The sequence below is a fragment of the Gavialis gangeticus genome, unplaced genomic scaffold, assembly GCF_001723915.1.
Source record: "Gavialis gangeticus isolate Ggan-Ray unplaced genomic scaffold, GavGan_comp1, whole genome shotgun sequence".
Lineage (NCBI taxonomy): Eukaryota > Metazoa > Chordata > Crocodylia > Gavialidae > Gavialis > Gavialis gangeticus.
This window is the reverse complement of record NW_017729025.1, coordinates 90,495,417-90,510,821: the sequence shown is the minus strand read 5'-3', so window position 1 is coordinate 90,510,821 and position 15,405 is coordinate 90,495,417. Positions and strand designations below refer to the sequence as shown.

At 41.3% G+C, this 15,405-nt stretch overlaps 1 protein-coding gene across 2 annotated transcripts in view; it reads right to left on the bottom strand.

Annotated features, from left to right (window-relative positions):
- Positions 1-15,405, bottom strand: part of MED6 (mediator complex subunit 6) — a 31,074-nt gene that overhangs the window by 13,636 nt on the left and 2,033 nt on the right. For both annotated transcript variants that reach the window (XM_019519144.1, XM_019519143.1), the window contains exons 2-5: positions 12,682-12,841; positions 11,592-11,683; positions 3,025-3,107; positions 141-249 (exon numbers count right to left, since the gene is read on the bottom strand). In XM_019519144.1, the coding sequence (XP_019374689.1) occupies positions 141-249; positions 3,025-3,107; positions 11,592-11,683; positions 12,682-12,841 (444 nt within the window). The remainder of the gene's footprint in view (positions 1-140; positions 250-3,024; positions 3,108-11,591; positions 11,684-12,681; positions 12,842-15,405) is intronic.

The following is a 15,405-nucleotide window of genomic DNA, read 5'->3' as shown; positions in this document are numbered from 1 at the left end:
CTCCTCATGTTCCTTTCTCTTCTCCATGCCTATACTAATGGGAATATACCAGAAGTTATAGAAGCATTTTTTGGGGTGCTTTACTTCAAAGTCCAAAAAAAGGGAGAGCTGCTTCATGACTGAAAGGCTGGGCTTCATACCTCGTTCTTCCTGATCTTTGAAATGCCACCAGTAGCCTTTGGAAGGGTGATATCGGCAGTAAGCCATAGCTTCTTCAAAAGCAGACTGAATTCCATGCACTGCAGTGAGCTTTCAGAAGGAGTCCGCATAAGGAAATATTCAGGGTTTAAACAAAATAGTATATAAATATAAGCAAATAGGAAACTCTATTCCTAGATTCTATCACATATATAGTGCCTGGCATTGAAAGCAGCATGTTAAATATATGTTGGTAAATGAACAAAGAACCGTACCATGGAATAATATTGTTCTGCTATTAAAATAGCTTTTCCATTTATCAAGCAAAAATTTTCAAGTTTCTTATGGAATAACATTATCAAAGTTATGAAAGAAACATGGAACAGTTAGTTTGGCATCAAAACATCAGGTTTTGTTTATAACAGAAACTTTTACAAACACACATTCAAATATTTTGGTTTTTTTTTATACTGATCAAGGGTGTGGATAGACAAATAATCACATGCACGGGTTCATCACAGGTAGATCCTGCCTGACAAACCTTATAGCCTTTTATGACCACGTCACATACTGCCTTGACACATGAGCGGAGGCCAATGTCATCTACCTGGATTTTAGGAAGGCCTTTGACACTGTTTTGCATCCTATTCTCATAAGGAAGCTAACAGGCTGTGAAGTGGACACCTACACAGTCAGGTGGGTGGCTAACTGGCTTAGCGACTGCACCAAGAAAGTGGTGGTTGATGGGTCATTCTCAGCCTGGAAGGAGGCAGGTAGTGAGGTCCCGCAGGGTTCGGTCCTTGGGCCGGTGTTATTAAATATCTTCATCAGCGATTTGGACGAGGGTGTGATGAGTACCTTCTCCAAGTTAGCGGATGATACCAAATTATGGGGCAAAGTTAATTCTCCAGAGGGCAGTTACAGGCTGACCTGGACAGGTTACATCAATGGGCAAAACGTAATAGGATGCAATTCAACAAAGCTAAATGTAAGGTACTCCACCTAGGAAGGAGGAATCCCCAGCACACCTACAGCAGCTGAGGCTGAGAGAGATCTTGGAGTCATACTTGACTCCAAGATGAACATGAGCCAGCAGTATAACGAGGCCATCAACAAAGGCAATTGCACCTTGTCGTGTATTAGCAGATGCATGACCAACAGATCGAGGGAGGTGATGCTTCCCCTCTATGAGGCACTGGTCAGACCGCAGTTGGAGCACTGTGTCCAGTTTTGGGCACCGCTCTTCAAGAGGGATACGGAGGATCTGGAGAGGGTTCAGAGGAGGGCCACTCGCATGATTTGTGGTCTCCGTGAAAGACCCTACGAGGAGAGGTTGAGAGATCTGGATCTCTTCAGGCTATACAAAAGATGGCTGAGGGGTGACCATGTAGCTGCCTATAAATTTATCAGGGGAGGACAGCAGGGAATTGGGGATGCGCTGTTTACCAGAGCGCCCCAAGGAGTTATTAGGAATAATGGGTGCAAACTAGCAGAGAGAAGATTTAGGTTAGATATTGGGAAGAAATTTTTTTACAATAAGGGTGGCCAGAGTCTGGAATGGGCTTCCAAGAGGGGTGGTCCTATCACCTAACTTGGAGGTCTTCAAGAGGAGGCTTGACAATCTCCTGGCTGTGGTCATCTGACCTGGTGGTCTTTCCTGCCAGGGGCAGGGGGTTGGACACGATGATCCACTGGGTCCCTTCTGACTCTATAATTTATGAATCTATGCTTTAAAGAGAAAGGGGACTTACAACTTGTGAGCCTGTGTCCTCTGATTCACTGTACTTGTTTCGTCTGTCTACTCCTATGCTGCAGTAACCTAACCCTGTTTGATATAGAGGTAAGCTGCACAGATTTAACTTCCACCTCCCATAAAATGGGAGCAGACAGATGAAATGCTACTGGCAGATTCAGTTGAATCATGGCAAGCCCTCTCCTCCCCCTTTTAAAGTGGTGTAATTGTTATGTACATCTATCCCCTGGAGAACAGCTGGTGAAAATCTGTCTATCTGGTAGGACTGTTGCAACACTATAATACAGCATGAGAGGCAGGAGGCAAAAACAACCAGTCTAGCTGCGATGTTCTCGCCAAGCCGAGTGTCAAAATAAACCAAACAGCACTAAGTGCAATGCAAATTCTGTTTTAACATCTTTCAGTTCAATTTTGTTTTTATTAGCAAATCCTCAAAAAAGAAAATCATATTTTAACATAATTTTTTAGTTTTAACCTGAGACACTCCCTCTGACTGTCCTGCTTTAACTTTTATTTCTTTCCTTCTGTCCCTAACAAGTCATCTCATCGTAGCTATCATAAGCTATCAGAGCTTACTACACTCTTCTAGAAACATCCCATCTTCATCTAAACACAGGGTACTCAGCACTCAATACTGTTAATCAGGTTTCTTAAAAACAGAACTAGTCATTCTTTAGATAGGGATCTACCCAAGTCACAGTGAGATAACAAGGTTTTTTGTGGTCCACTTGTGGTGCACACAGCCAAGTTCACAGGCATTCCATGGTGGCCCCGCCCCCCACTGATTGGTGGAGGGGCCCAGTGGCCCCACCCCTCGCTGCTGATTGGCAGAGAGCACCTTCACTCAGTCTATGTCATTACTAGTGTTTTGGTTTTTGGCTGATTTTGTGAGAAGTTGCAGCCAATGCCCGATTACCCAGGGATCATGGATAATGCTGTTTTTTTCAGTTTCTGCAAAATCTCTGAAACCGTGATTTACGTAGGTCCCTATTTATACAGCATAGGCCCTTCTCCCAAAATGGAAAAGAAAAAAAAAGAAAAAAATCAGACCTTAAATCAGACCAGGGAAAGGCTTAAAGACAAACAGATGTGAACAACTTTATACCAGTCACATGCATATAAAAAACACTCACCACTCTGGAGTTTATGACGGACCCCAAGTCAGGTGCCTGATAAATCACGCCTGCAATAATGTAGTAATCGGCTAGTGGGATAACTGTAAACAAGGAACACAGTATCTGTTTGGTCTGTGTGCACAGCTCTGAGTAAGGAAGGGACAAAGGTTGAAAAAGACCACTGCTAAAGCTGCCAGAGCTGGGGGAGCCTGAGATTTCAACTGGCCCAAGGTGGGGCCAGCGTCTTAAAATGAATAGGCCAACGGTCCCTGTGTAGGCACAGCCCAAGTGTAAAAGGGCCAGGAAACCCATAAGTGAGAGACAATGCCCATGAGGGGTAAAAATGATCAGGACAGAAAAGCCTGAAAATTAGTCCTGGGTAACACATGGAAACTACACCCTCCTAGGACTGGTTAATGTGGTAAAGCTATCTCTGGTGGGGTATTCTCTACAAAATGCCACATGTTGCCACCCCAGGGAAAGGTTAGCTCCCACTGCCTTGTGGGTCACCCTTTAATGAAAAAAGACTAGGGGGAGCATACCCCAACAAAAAAACCCCTTGGTGGAGGCCCAGAAGAGAAAGTGTGTGGCAGGGTGCTTGGAGCACCTGTCACTTAAAAAAATCAAATAATGTACCACACTACTAAAAAAAAAGGCCTAAATGACAAGGGCCAGGGCCTATAGTAAACAAAGCCAAACAGTATCAAAAATAATTCCATAACCTGAACTAATCTAAAGGGGGTTGTTTAGTCTCCCTTTTGTCTTTGTGTTTTGCAGGATGTAAACCACTGCCGAAGTATCAAAAAGTTGTTTGGTACAAAAAATAAACATAAAAATTGAGCTCAATTGTCTTGCTTATTTGGCTGTGCTTGTGTAACGTGGTTATAATATTAGCTATGCTAGACAATAAAATGTAAAGCAGAACTTCATAATAGGCTATGAAATATCTGCAAAGTGGCTACAAAAAATGTTGCATCATATGAAACATCACTTCCGGGGCCTCAAAGTTCAGTCATGCCAAAAATAAAAAAAGGCTGAATTAGCCATTTGCTTTTATTTTCATCCTTTTGTTTGTTTTATTTTGCTTGTGCTAAATATGTATTTTAAGCATTTTATAGTAAAATAGTAATGCAATGTAGCTTCACTAATTTCCAAAATTTGTGAGAAGATCTAGAACAGGGAGTAAAATGGTGGCATCCTGATGAAAACCAGGCATGTAGTTTGCACAGAAAGGGTCTAACCTTGGCATTTCTACAGGCTCTTGCAGGACATAGGGGCACTGGTAGTGCTATAATGGCACCAAGCATCTGGTTGTACAGGAGAGGTAAAATTACTAGGAACGTGTCCAGTCCCCAAAGATTCTAACCAAGGAATGCTTCCCTGACCTAAACAGCCATCCTGACAATGAGATGAACTACTAATTGCCGAGTGGAGTGCTACCTGGAATGCTGAGGAAAAGGTTTAATGGCATCTCGGGCCATGCATTCCCCAGCCCCAGCATAAAAGGTCTGTTTAAACTTAACTGGCTAAAACTCGGCTGCTGGGTTAGGACATGCCAAGGCAAAAAACAAGTCAAATTGGGCATAGGCAACATTTGGACAACAGTTAAGGATTCATCACAATGTCCAGCCCGTTGAAGCCCCTGATCACAAATACCATGATGCTTTTCCCAGAATGACTGGTGGAGGTCTTCCCTGCAACCCCAATAAACATTCCAGGTATTTCCCTCAATTATGCTCCATTTATAATGTGAAGGTGTAAGACCTTCAAGAAGGGGATTTATGGCTAAAAAATAATATTCAGAGGTTTGCTTTTAGGAACTGGCTTACAGGTAAAGTAGATATTGGATTAGAACAATGGTTCAGGGGAATGGCAAGATTTAATTGGTTTCTAAAAGCCTGCTTGTGACACAGTTTCCTTCAAGGCCCACTGCGTCTGGTACCAGCAGACACTGTGTCTAAGGCCAACAGACAAGCGGGCATACACAGGCTAGGATATTAAAGACATGTACCATACTGTTCCATAATATGAAATAAGGGACTCTGCCTCATTGGCTAGGTCCCAGTGACCAGCTGCAGAGCCCTTGGAATTTCTGGTTTTGGTGAACAAACCAAATTAAAATACCAGTAAATGACCAAATTCAAATGTGTTTGTGTAATGGGTTTTTGGAAACAAAAGAATATCCTGATATAGAAAGTGGACAATGTGGTTTTCCACGGGGAAACCAATCAGCAATGCCTGGAAATAAAAAGTCATCAGAGGAGGAAAAAAATACAAAAGAAAGGATTTCAGACAAGCAAAAAGGGTCCCTGAGGGGGAAACCCAAGGCCACCATGAACAAAGGGAGAACCACCAACCCATCTCACCCACTCCACTGGTGGGGGTTGGGCCTCTGCCCTTGACCTCCAGGCTGCTGACATCTAACGTTCAAAAGAAAACCACAGGGTAAAACTTGCAAAATGGCCAAGACATGCCTTCCCTTTGTGACCACCAGGGTGGATTTGATTTAAATCAAATCAATTTAAATTATGATTTAAACCACTAGTCAGGAAGCTTCAATTTAATCAATGCTTTCTACAAAAAGTGCATTCTTGCTGTTTGATATAACCTTAATACATATTACTCACAACTCAGAGATAGATGTAGGTTTAATTTTTAGAAGGTACACCGTATACATTTTAAAGCAGTAATTTATTTTGATATTTTTGCAGATTAATTTTGCAGCAACATCAGAAAGCTGAATTATGATATTTAAATTGTTTTTAGTAAAACAACATTCTTATGTATTCTGGATATTTTTCTTCAACAGCAAACATGTATAATTATTTCAACAAAACAAGTATATGTATTTTTGAATTTTTAACTATTTTAGTTCTGTGAGATGTGTTTTTAATAAAAATTAAATAGATTATTTCAGCCAGGTTAACATGAGAAACTTAAAATACTGGGTTATACACATGAACAGCACGTGACCCCAGTGGCTGTGGGGGCATGGCAGCAGCAGCGGGAGCACAGCTGTGGTAAGCAGGGGAACTCCCGCAGACACCGCCGCTGGCAGGGGGGAGGTGGCAAGCACCTCGTGCTTAAGTGACTTCTACCAGTTCACTGATGTGACTTTGTTTGAAATCTCATCAGCAAACATACATATTTTTAAACAGTTCACCCTTAGGCTTGAACTTTATTGTAGTTGGTATTATGGAGGGATGATTGTTGGATGCCCATGTCATAGCCCACTCCTCCTCTTCAGTAGATAAAAACTGACCCTAGTACTGGGTATTGAGAATACTGGCAAGAAAATGAACTGGAGATAGTGCTTGATCCATTTGTTTTTTAATTGCCTGTAATTTAACTCTGTCATTGTGTATTTGTCTTTTCAAGGTCTCACTCAGTTCCTTCCAAATTTCAATAGCATCAGCAATAAAATAGCGATTTCCCTGCACGTCATTCAAGGCTACAGAAGCAGGCTTCAAGATAGCCAGCATATGTTCTACATTTCACTTTAGCCCAAATTTGAGAACTCTGGCTGTGTCAGTTCCATCTATTTGGTCACAATTTTGTTCACAAATAGTCATCGGATTAGGTGAGTTCTCAATATATTGTTCAAAACAGTCCACTACTGAGTTACATCACGCATCTTCTGAGAGAGTTAGCTTGGTTCCTCCTGCTTTCTTCAGAGCAGCTGCTGCAAAGTGGTTGTTAGAGAAGTATTCTGCAATTTCAACATTAGCTTTTATTTCTGGAACACTGAAACCTTTGGCTAAGAGGTACATCAAGTGAGCAAACATATATTATTAGCTAGGGGCTTTCTTTACTTTCTTCTAGATTTCTTCTCATCTCTGATACATTTGCAGCATTGTTTGTGACTGCTATGTACTAGACATTTGAAATTTTTTTCACAGTTTTTTATAGCTTTTACTATCACTTGTAAGTATTCTGCTGTGTGCATTTCCTGATGTATCAATTGTTTCTGTAAGGTAGACAGTCTCTTCTTCTGTTGTCACACAAGCACATATTACTGGATCATTGTGGACATTGTTCCACCCATCAAGACTCAGGTTAACAATCATCCCCTCTAGACTTTCTGCACACTGTACAATTTCTCTCTCATATACTTTATCCAGCAATATTGTCTTAAACAGTATATAATTAGAAGTTATAATCCCTATTCCATGATGATATCTTTGAGCTTTAGCATCTCAAGCAGGTCCAAGGAGGTGATACTCCCCCTCTATGCGACACTGGTCAGGCTGCAGCTGGAGTACTGCATCCAGTTCTGGGCGCCGCACTTCAAGAGGAATGTGGACAACATGGAGAGGGTCCAGAGGAGGGCCACTCACATGATCAGGGGTCAGCAGGGCAGGCCCTATGAAGAAAGGCTACGGGACCTGAACTTGTTCAGCCTCCACAAGAAAAGGCCGATGGGGGGGGATCTAGTGGCCTGTTACAAACTAGTCAGAGGGGACCAGCAGGCACTGGGGAAGTCCCTGTTCCCCCAAGCACTACCAGGAGTGACTAGGAATAACGGTCATAAGCTGACAGAGGGTAGATTTAGGCTAGATATCAGGAGGCGCTACTTCACAGTCAGGGCGGCTAGGATCTGGAACCAACTTCCAAGAGAAGTGGTGCAGGCTCCTACCCTGGGGGTGTTTAAGAGGAGGCTAGATGTACACCTTGCTGGGGTCGTTTGACCTCAGTACTCTTTCCTGCCATGGCAGGGGGTCGGACTTGATGATCTGCTCAGGTCCCTTCCGACCCTAGAAACTATGAAACTATATCTCAGATTAAAACTATCTTTATACAGGCAGTCCTCAGACTTACAACACAATTGGTTCCCGAAAACCATGTCTTAATGTTGTGTGTGGATTTTGCAATATAGAAGTAAGGCCATTTCTTTTACCTTTAACCTCAATACATAGAAGCGGACACAGCACATACTAGACGGGTGAGAAGAGAAGTGCTGCGTAAAGGCTTACTGATAAGATATGAAACTAGCTGAATCCGGTCAACAGAGGAGCCTCGTCAACAGAAAAACCTTGAAAGCAGTACAAAAATTGTTTTCTTTCAAGCAGACTGCTTGGCAAGAATATATAAAACATGCAGTCACGAGAGTTAAACTTCAGTGTTCACACACACAATGTCACTTGATTGATAGAATAGTAATTTAGTTAGTAGATGATTGGGTATTCTTACAAGCACGAGCCAATCACGAACTAATGCTGATATACTAACAAGGTATAAAATAGTATTATAACTGGTAGGCGAGGTCTCTCCTCGGAGGCACCTCACTGCAGTGAATAAAGATTCTGTATCTGACTTTGGATACCTCCTCTGCGTGATCATTGCCCCAGCCTAGAGCTAACTGCACATGGCATTAAGAGCGTAATTCATAACACTTAAGTCAAAACGTTGTAACTTGGAACCAATTTACAAGCAGTTATAAAGTCAAAAACTGACATCAAAAAGTTGAAACGGTGTCAATTTATAAACATTGTAAACGCAAAACTTTGTAACTCAAAATGTTGTAAGTCGAAGACTGCCTGTATAAGTTTGCTGTTTTTTTAAAAGCATCTCAACAAAAAATAAAAATTCCGATTAAATAAAAAAAATCCGATTTACATAAAAAAAATCCAACTTTTCAAAAAAAAAATATGTTGATTTTTATCCACCCTGGTGACCACCCTAGGACCTGTAGATATAAAATGGGGGGAAGTATTTTGTTTGCCTTGCTTGCATTATTTTTATCTGGTATCATTGTGTATCAATAAAATTTGCCTACAGGCAGTCCTTGACTTACAGTGTTTGAAGTTACAATGTTTATAAATTGACACCGTTTCAACTTTCTGATGTCAGTTTCGACTTTACAACGCAACACCACATAAGCAAACAAGTTCACTGTGTCGTCCATCTCCCTGAAGAACACCTGTCCAAACTTCTTTGGACGCTTTCTTTAAGAAAGCAGTCAATACTCCAAAAAAACCTGCAGCCAAGAACCCTTCAAAAAGTCCAACCAAGAGCCCTTCAAAAAGTCCAGCAAAATCACCTCAAAGAAGTCCTTTCAAATCAATGATTGGTATTTACAATATAAATACATTAATGTAGCTATATTACTCATCTATGATTGACTGAGTACAAAATTCTGGGCTATCTTTGGTGAAAATAGGGTATTGGGCCTTCGTTCAGGAACCCATTGATAACATTGTTTCCTATGGGAAAATTGGTTCCGAGTTACAATGTTTCGACTTAAGACCCGGCTTTCAGGAACCAATTGTGTCGTAAGTCTGAGGACTGCCTGTATCATCAAATGAAAAGGTTGCGGTTGGTCTGAGGGTTTGGGTTTGCCCGGAACAAGGTATCTGGGTCATAAATCTAATACCAACAGTTGCCCCAACGTGTTTAAGGGCAAAAGCTCCTCCTCGGTGCCCCCTCACAGATGTCGCATCCAGCTTTGTTCAGGTACTGCCCTGGAGGCAGCCACAGGAAAGGAACCTGCCCTCTGGCCTCCACTGCTATTCCAGCATAGACAAAGGTTTACCCAATGTAAGCTAGTGAGAAAGAAAAACAGATTCCCAGCCTTCCCAAAAACTAAGCAGCAAAGCACTGTCATTTTCTACAGAACAGCAGCACATGTTATTAGGGCTTCCCATTTTATATTGTTCCCTTAGTGCTGTTCTAATAAGGAGTAATTAAACTTTTAAAGCCAGGAAGGACAAGGTTGCAGCTATAAGTCTCTAAAGCTACTCCCTAGATTTTTATTCACAGATCTGTCTGACAGAAACACTCTGCAAAGCTTCCTTTTCAGGTCAAAAGTGAAAACAACTCTGTGGCCCAAGAATCAGCTAAATTGAAGCAAAGGGAGGAGTCTAATTTCTGCTTGCTCTGGAACAGATGCATTTTATTCCTTTTTATTGGTCATTAATCCCCCAGAGCTAGTTTGGAGAGTCTAGACTTACCTGGGAGATGAAAGTCATCACATGCATTGAGACTGACAGTGCTGGTACAGACACGAGCCACTGCAGTCCCAACCAGGATAATGGATACATGTCCAGGAAACATGTTTTACAAAGAAAGTTAGAAAGAACTAGGATCATTTAGTCTGGAGAAGATAAAACTGAGAGGGAATGTGATACCATATAGAAAGAGAATGGTGCCTGACTATTCTCCATGGGGAGATACACAGGGGATAAGATAAGTAGGAAGGATCTGAAGTTGAAACAAATGAAAATTAGATTGGATTAGGAAGAAATGTCTCAGTGTGAGGGAGGTAAAGCACTGGAACAAGCTGCCTTGAGACACAGTAGAGGTTCTAATGTAACCATACATCCGGTTTTTGCTGGGATAGGAGCATTTTAAACACCTGTCCCTGTCATCTTGTTGGTTTCTTCAAATGAAGGAGGAGGAGCTGTAGAGGTCTCAGCAAATGGGGCAAAAGCATTCATTTGAAGAAACTGATGAGATGCCCGAGAGACATGCATCATCCCACTCCCCGCTCCTGGGCAGCCAAGGCTCTTTACCTTGCCTGTATATTTCATTCCTAAAACATTTATTCTAAATGATCCCAAAGTGATTTACAGATTATGTATGGTAAATGCAGAACACAGTTCACCCTGCAGTTAACTATCAGAAGACTGCTACAAGCAAATTTAGAACAAGGAATACAAAATCCAGCTGTATGTGACTGGGGCCGGGGGGGGGGGGAGAGAGGGAAGAGGGTAGAGAGGGGAATGCAGTTATTTCATGTGGACCTTTGGCAAGGTGCAGGTAAATTCTTTCCTCTTGCTTAGGATGCCATGGGATTCTTTAATAACCTGAAGTGTTAGTTTTTATATCTACACAATCTCCAATACCTCAATGCCATCTAACATTGCAATGGAGTCCTGGTTCAGTACTGACTCAAGTTGAACTCTGTCACTTGCTAAATCACCAACACTCAAATCTGTAGTAACCTGGCTTTTCCTGGAAAGTTTCCTACTCCCATGTTTATATGGCCCTACTTAGCATGTTCAGTCTGACAGATCACAGTTCAAGTTGGTAAACCTGCAGGATAAAAATGCAATTATGCAACTAGCAGTACAAATGTTCCCCTCACCCTAATCCATGGAAAGCAAGGGTTTCCAGACAGCATGGTAACCACTCAGGAATGATCACCATTAAATTCAATTTGTACTAGTCAGCCTCAGGCAAGCACAAAACAAGCCTTATGTTTAGCTATTTAAACCAAGAGTCTTATGTATAGCATAGCATAGCACAGGAATAGAGCATAGCGCATACTAATAAGTACCAGTTGCCCACAGGAAAATATACTGCAAAGCAGCACCTTTTCTCTGCATTATGAGCATTTTGCCACAAGAGGGCAATCCCAAGCTAGTATCAGAGTGCAGACCACCCTTCTGGGGCAACATTACATTTGAGGTGTGCTGAGAGAGTATTTTTAACAGCACTAGATGTATCCATACTCTCTCTCAAATAAAACACTAGATTTAAAGATATTTAAGATAAGGGGAATAATATGAACACACATACAGAACAGAAATATAACAAAAAAAAGACTAACTGTAATCAGAGACAGAAACTGTGAGCAACCTTACCTTGTGTAGGAGACTGTCTTTGCTGCTTTCGAATAATGAAGAGAATGGGCTCTTGAGCATGAAGGAGGATATACTCCACTCCAATCATTTGACTGAAAGGCAAGCGACCAGAATAAATATATTTAGTCATCTGAGAGTGAACATATAGGATGTGAAAACTCAATGAGATGTTACAAGGCCTGGAAACTGTGATGGGCTATGAGATCTTTCATGCCATTAAATCTTTCCAAGCTAAACATCAAAACCTAGCTTTGGGCTCAAAGAATGTTAAGAAATCCTGAGCTCAATCTCTTGGCAAACTGGTTAACAGAAGAATAAACAAATGGAAACTATAGCTAGCTACAGCTGATGCTTACATTTGGGAGCCAAGGACCAATGGTACTGACCAGAATGTGTGTAAGGGGATACACAAAAGCTCCTTCCCAATCACAGCAAATGAACATCACTTTGCCAATGAGCATCTTGCCTAATCTACGTGATCCCTGCTGTTCCATTCTTTGATCCACAAACAGTGGTCAATGCACTTCACTTGTGCCTGCAGCTTCATACCAGCCACTTCTGCCTGGGCTCTCTCCCAAAGAAAGCAAATTGCACAATGTTGATAAATAGCCACTTGTGACTAGTTGCCTATGCAGCTCATCTCCTTTGTGGCCTAAATTTAAAAAAAGTTATAGCAGCCATGGGGAGAGCTATTCTAATAATGACGCCTAATTCAGGTTAGTGGGAACTACCACGTAAGTGATAGATAGCATATACATACTTATTTATATTTCTATAGACAAGCTTGAAGTATCTAACTTAGATTCTACTTATCTTACAAAAAATATAACATCCAATTGCAAAATCCAGCTAAATCATTGTTCCTGGACATCCTTCTGTCAACTGCCTAAGAGAAAAAAAATAGCTTTCCAGCAAACTGACTTTTTGACATCTCCCAATATGGATGTGCCAAGACTCCTTTGCACATAGCTGCCATGTTTCCCAGGACTTTCACCAGCATCCAAAAAAGTACAGGACAAAGCTCAACCAGAATGGAGAGAAGATATAGTTCAACTTCTCTACCACTTCACCACTCTTTATAGAAGCTTACTTCAAGTGCTCCAATGTCAGCCGTTGCATTTTGACTACTTCATTGTTACATGTCCGGTCATAGAACGGATTACTCCGCTCCGAGAAGTAGTCCAGCACGCTTCCATTGTTTAATATTGGAATCCAGGAACTGTCAACCCAAGAAATCCCTAGGAGGTTATCTGGGAAGAAAGGCAGAACAATTACAGATTCCTGAAAGGACCTACTCAGTAGAACTTGGCACCCCTCCACACACACATTTTCAAAAGACAATGTATGCATATCACTATATTCAGAATTTTGACCAACCTCCTCTGCCACCCTCTCCCAAAAGTTGTCAGCATTTTTCCAAGCATCTCTCTTATTAGCATACCTCATAAGTATATTCTGTAAATGTTTCCCTATTTAGAAATGTTTCACTCCACATAATATTTTCTATTTCTTTCATCTCCAGCTAATACATGAAGATACGGTAATCACACAGATACCTTTAGTTCTTAGGAATGTTAGTAGAGAAAAACAGTACTGGCAGGTTACATACATCATGCATGGACTAAAATATGAGCTGTAGCATTTGCTAAGTGGAAGAGATAGACAAAGCACCTCTCTCTGTTTGAATGCAAGTAAACAGATAGTCTAAAGTTAGAGCCAGTCATTGAAAAGCCTGGGAGACAAGATGCCATGTTTTATAAACATGGCCAGACTTAGGCATACACGTATATCTTGTGAAAATGGATTCCAGGAGCAAATCATGTCACTGACAATAGGTGAAAGTTTGCAAGAATCAATTAGTCAGGACAAGATCCTGCCTGCACTGAAACCAATGCAAAATAATGACTGCAGTACAATCAGAATGGGAGTCCTTAATATTTATCTATATGACATCTGTTCATCAATGAGTGATGGTGGATATTGCAGTTATTCTTTTGATTGGTGGTGCATCTTCTCTTGTGGCTGCAAAGACCAATGCTAGACTTGCTGGTCCTGCTACAGTGGTCACAGGTGTACATGACATTAGGGGTGGCTGTACCAACAGGTCACATTTCTGTTGTAACATGAGTGACCATTTCTCACCGTGATGTTGGACTCCATGATTGAGAAGGGAGTGCCACTTTGTCCTGTCTCCTGCTAAGGCCTCCCAAAGGTCTGCATCAATTCCAAAAGCCTTCATATTCTGCTTGCAGTAGCACCATTTAGGGTGCCCTACTCTTCTCTCCCCTTTAACATTATTATAATTACTAGAGCAATACAGACATTGATGTACATGTTCCCAGCAATTATAGAATAAGAGATTTTAAACCTGGCTCTGCCCCTGACTTGCTGCAAGGTCTTAGCATTTCCACGGTTCAGTGGGTAAAACAGTGATCTATCTACCACTCTAAGTCTTCACTGGTTACACAAAGCACAGCAAGATCTTTAAGTGAAAGGAACTCTACGAAGACAAATTACTAATATCCTTCGTATGTCACAATAGAAATGCTGAAATCCCTGCATTTTCCCACCACATGGCAATGACTGTAGAGTGCAGCAGCATAGCAGCTATTGTGTGGTCTACATACATAAGCAACCAGTTAAATGCAGGACAAAAAAAATGTGGCATAAACAAAGTCTAAATTCAAATGATGATTTGCTAATGGTTAGTAGTTTTCCATTGCTACACAAAATGTAAAGCATCTAGAAGTTCCCAACTACATGAAGCCACACTGAATGAAGAATGAAATTCTCAAGACCTGGGAAAGAAGGAAATAAAATAATAAGGCATCCATTTTTCCGGAGGGGACAGGGTGGAAAAGTGACTGAAAACTATGAGCAGGGCTGAAACCACCTTGTAAAATGAACACCACAGGCCTGCTCCTGCATTATTTGCACATCCCAGACTCATACTACAGTCATTCCATTAAAAAAATGTTTTCACTTCTGTGGAAGCTTCAAATGTGCAAGGAATGCAGAATTATCCACAATTGGGGACTGAATACATAATGAGCACATTATTAACTATACCTAAAAGAAAGTAAACTCAGATGCACAGCAAACCATGAGTAATGCAACAGAAATACACCTGTAAATAATTCATGTTACAGTGTCAATCTCAGAGCTGTCACTCTCTCTTGACTAAGAACTGAAAAAAGGGCAAACAATATCCATATTTCAAGAAATATGAACATTTCTCCTTTTTAAAAATCTCTTAATTTACAAGAGGCAGGGCAGGATGGCACCTTATAGACTAATTCATTCAGAAATGCATAAGCTTTCATATGCAGTAGCCTACTTTGTCAGCCATCCTCCAAAAAAAAAGAGGGAGCACAAAAAAGCCCACCAAAATACCAATATAATTAGAAGGAGGTAGTAAGCATGTTAATCTGAAGTCAGGCAAGGTGCACCTCATAGATTAACTGAATCAGAGATGCATAAGCTTTCATCAGCAAGAGCTCACATCAGTTTTACTCAAAAACTTCTGCGTCTCATTCTGAGGTGCATCTCTACCCTACCTAAGTATATTAGTTGCACCTATTCAGAAAGAAGCATCTTCATTTAGTCTGTATGTCAAATCATGTACTATTTTGCCCTTCTAAAAGGACAATCTTGCTCAATGCATTTAAATGGAGTTTGAGGAATGAACTTAGCTATCAATTGCCTCCATCAAAGTCCAATGGGAGACACAAATGGCACAATGAAATGCGCTAAAGTTCAAAGCAAAGCAGGAAGCTCAAAAAATCCCGGGGGGGGGGGGGGGGGGGGGGGGGGG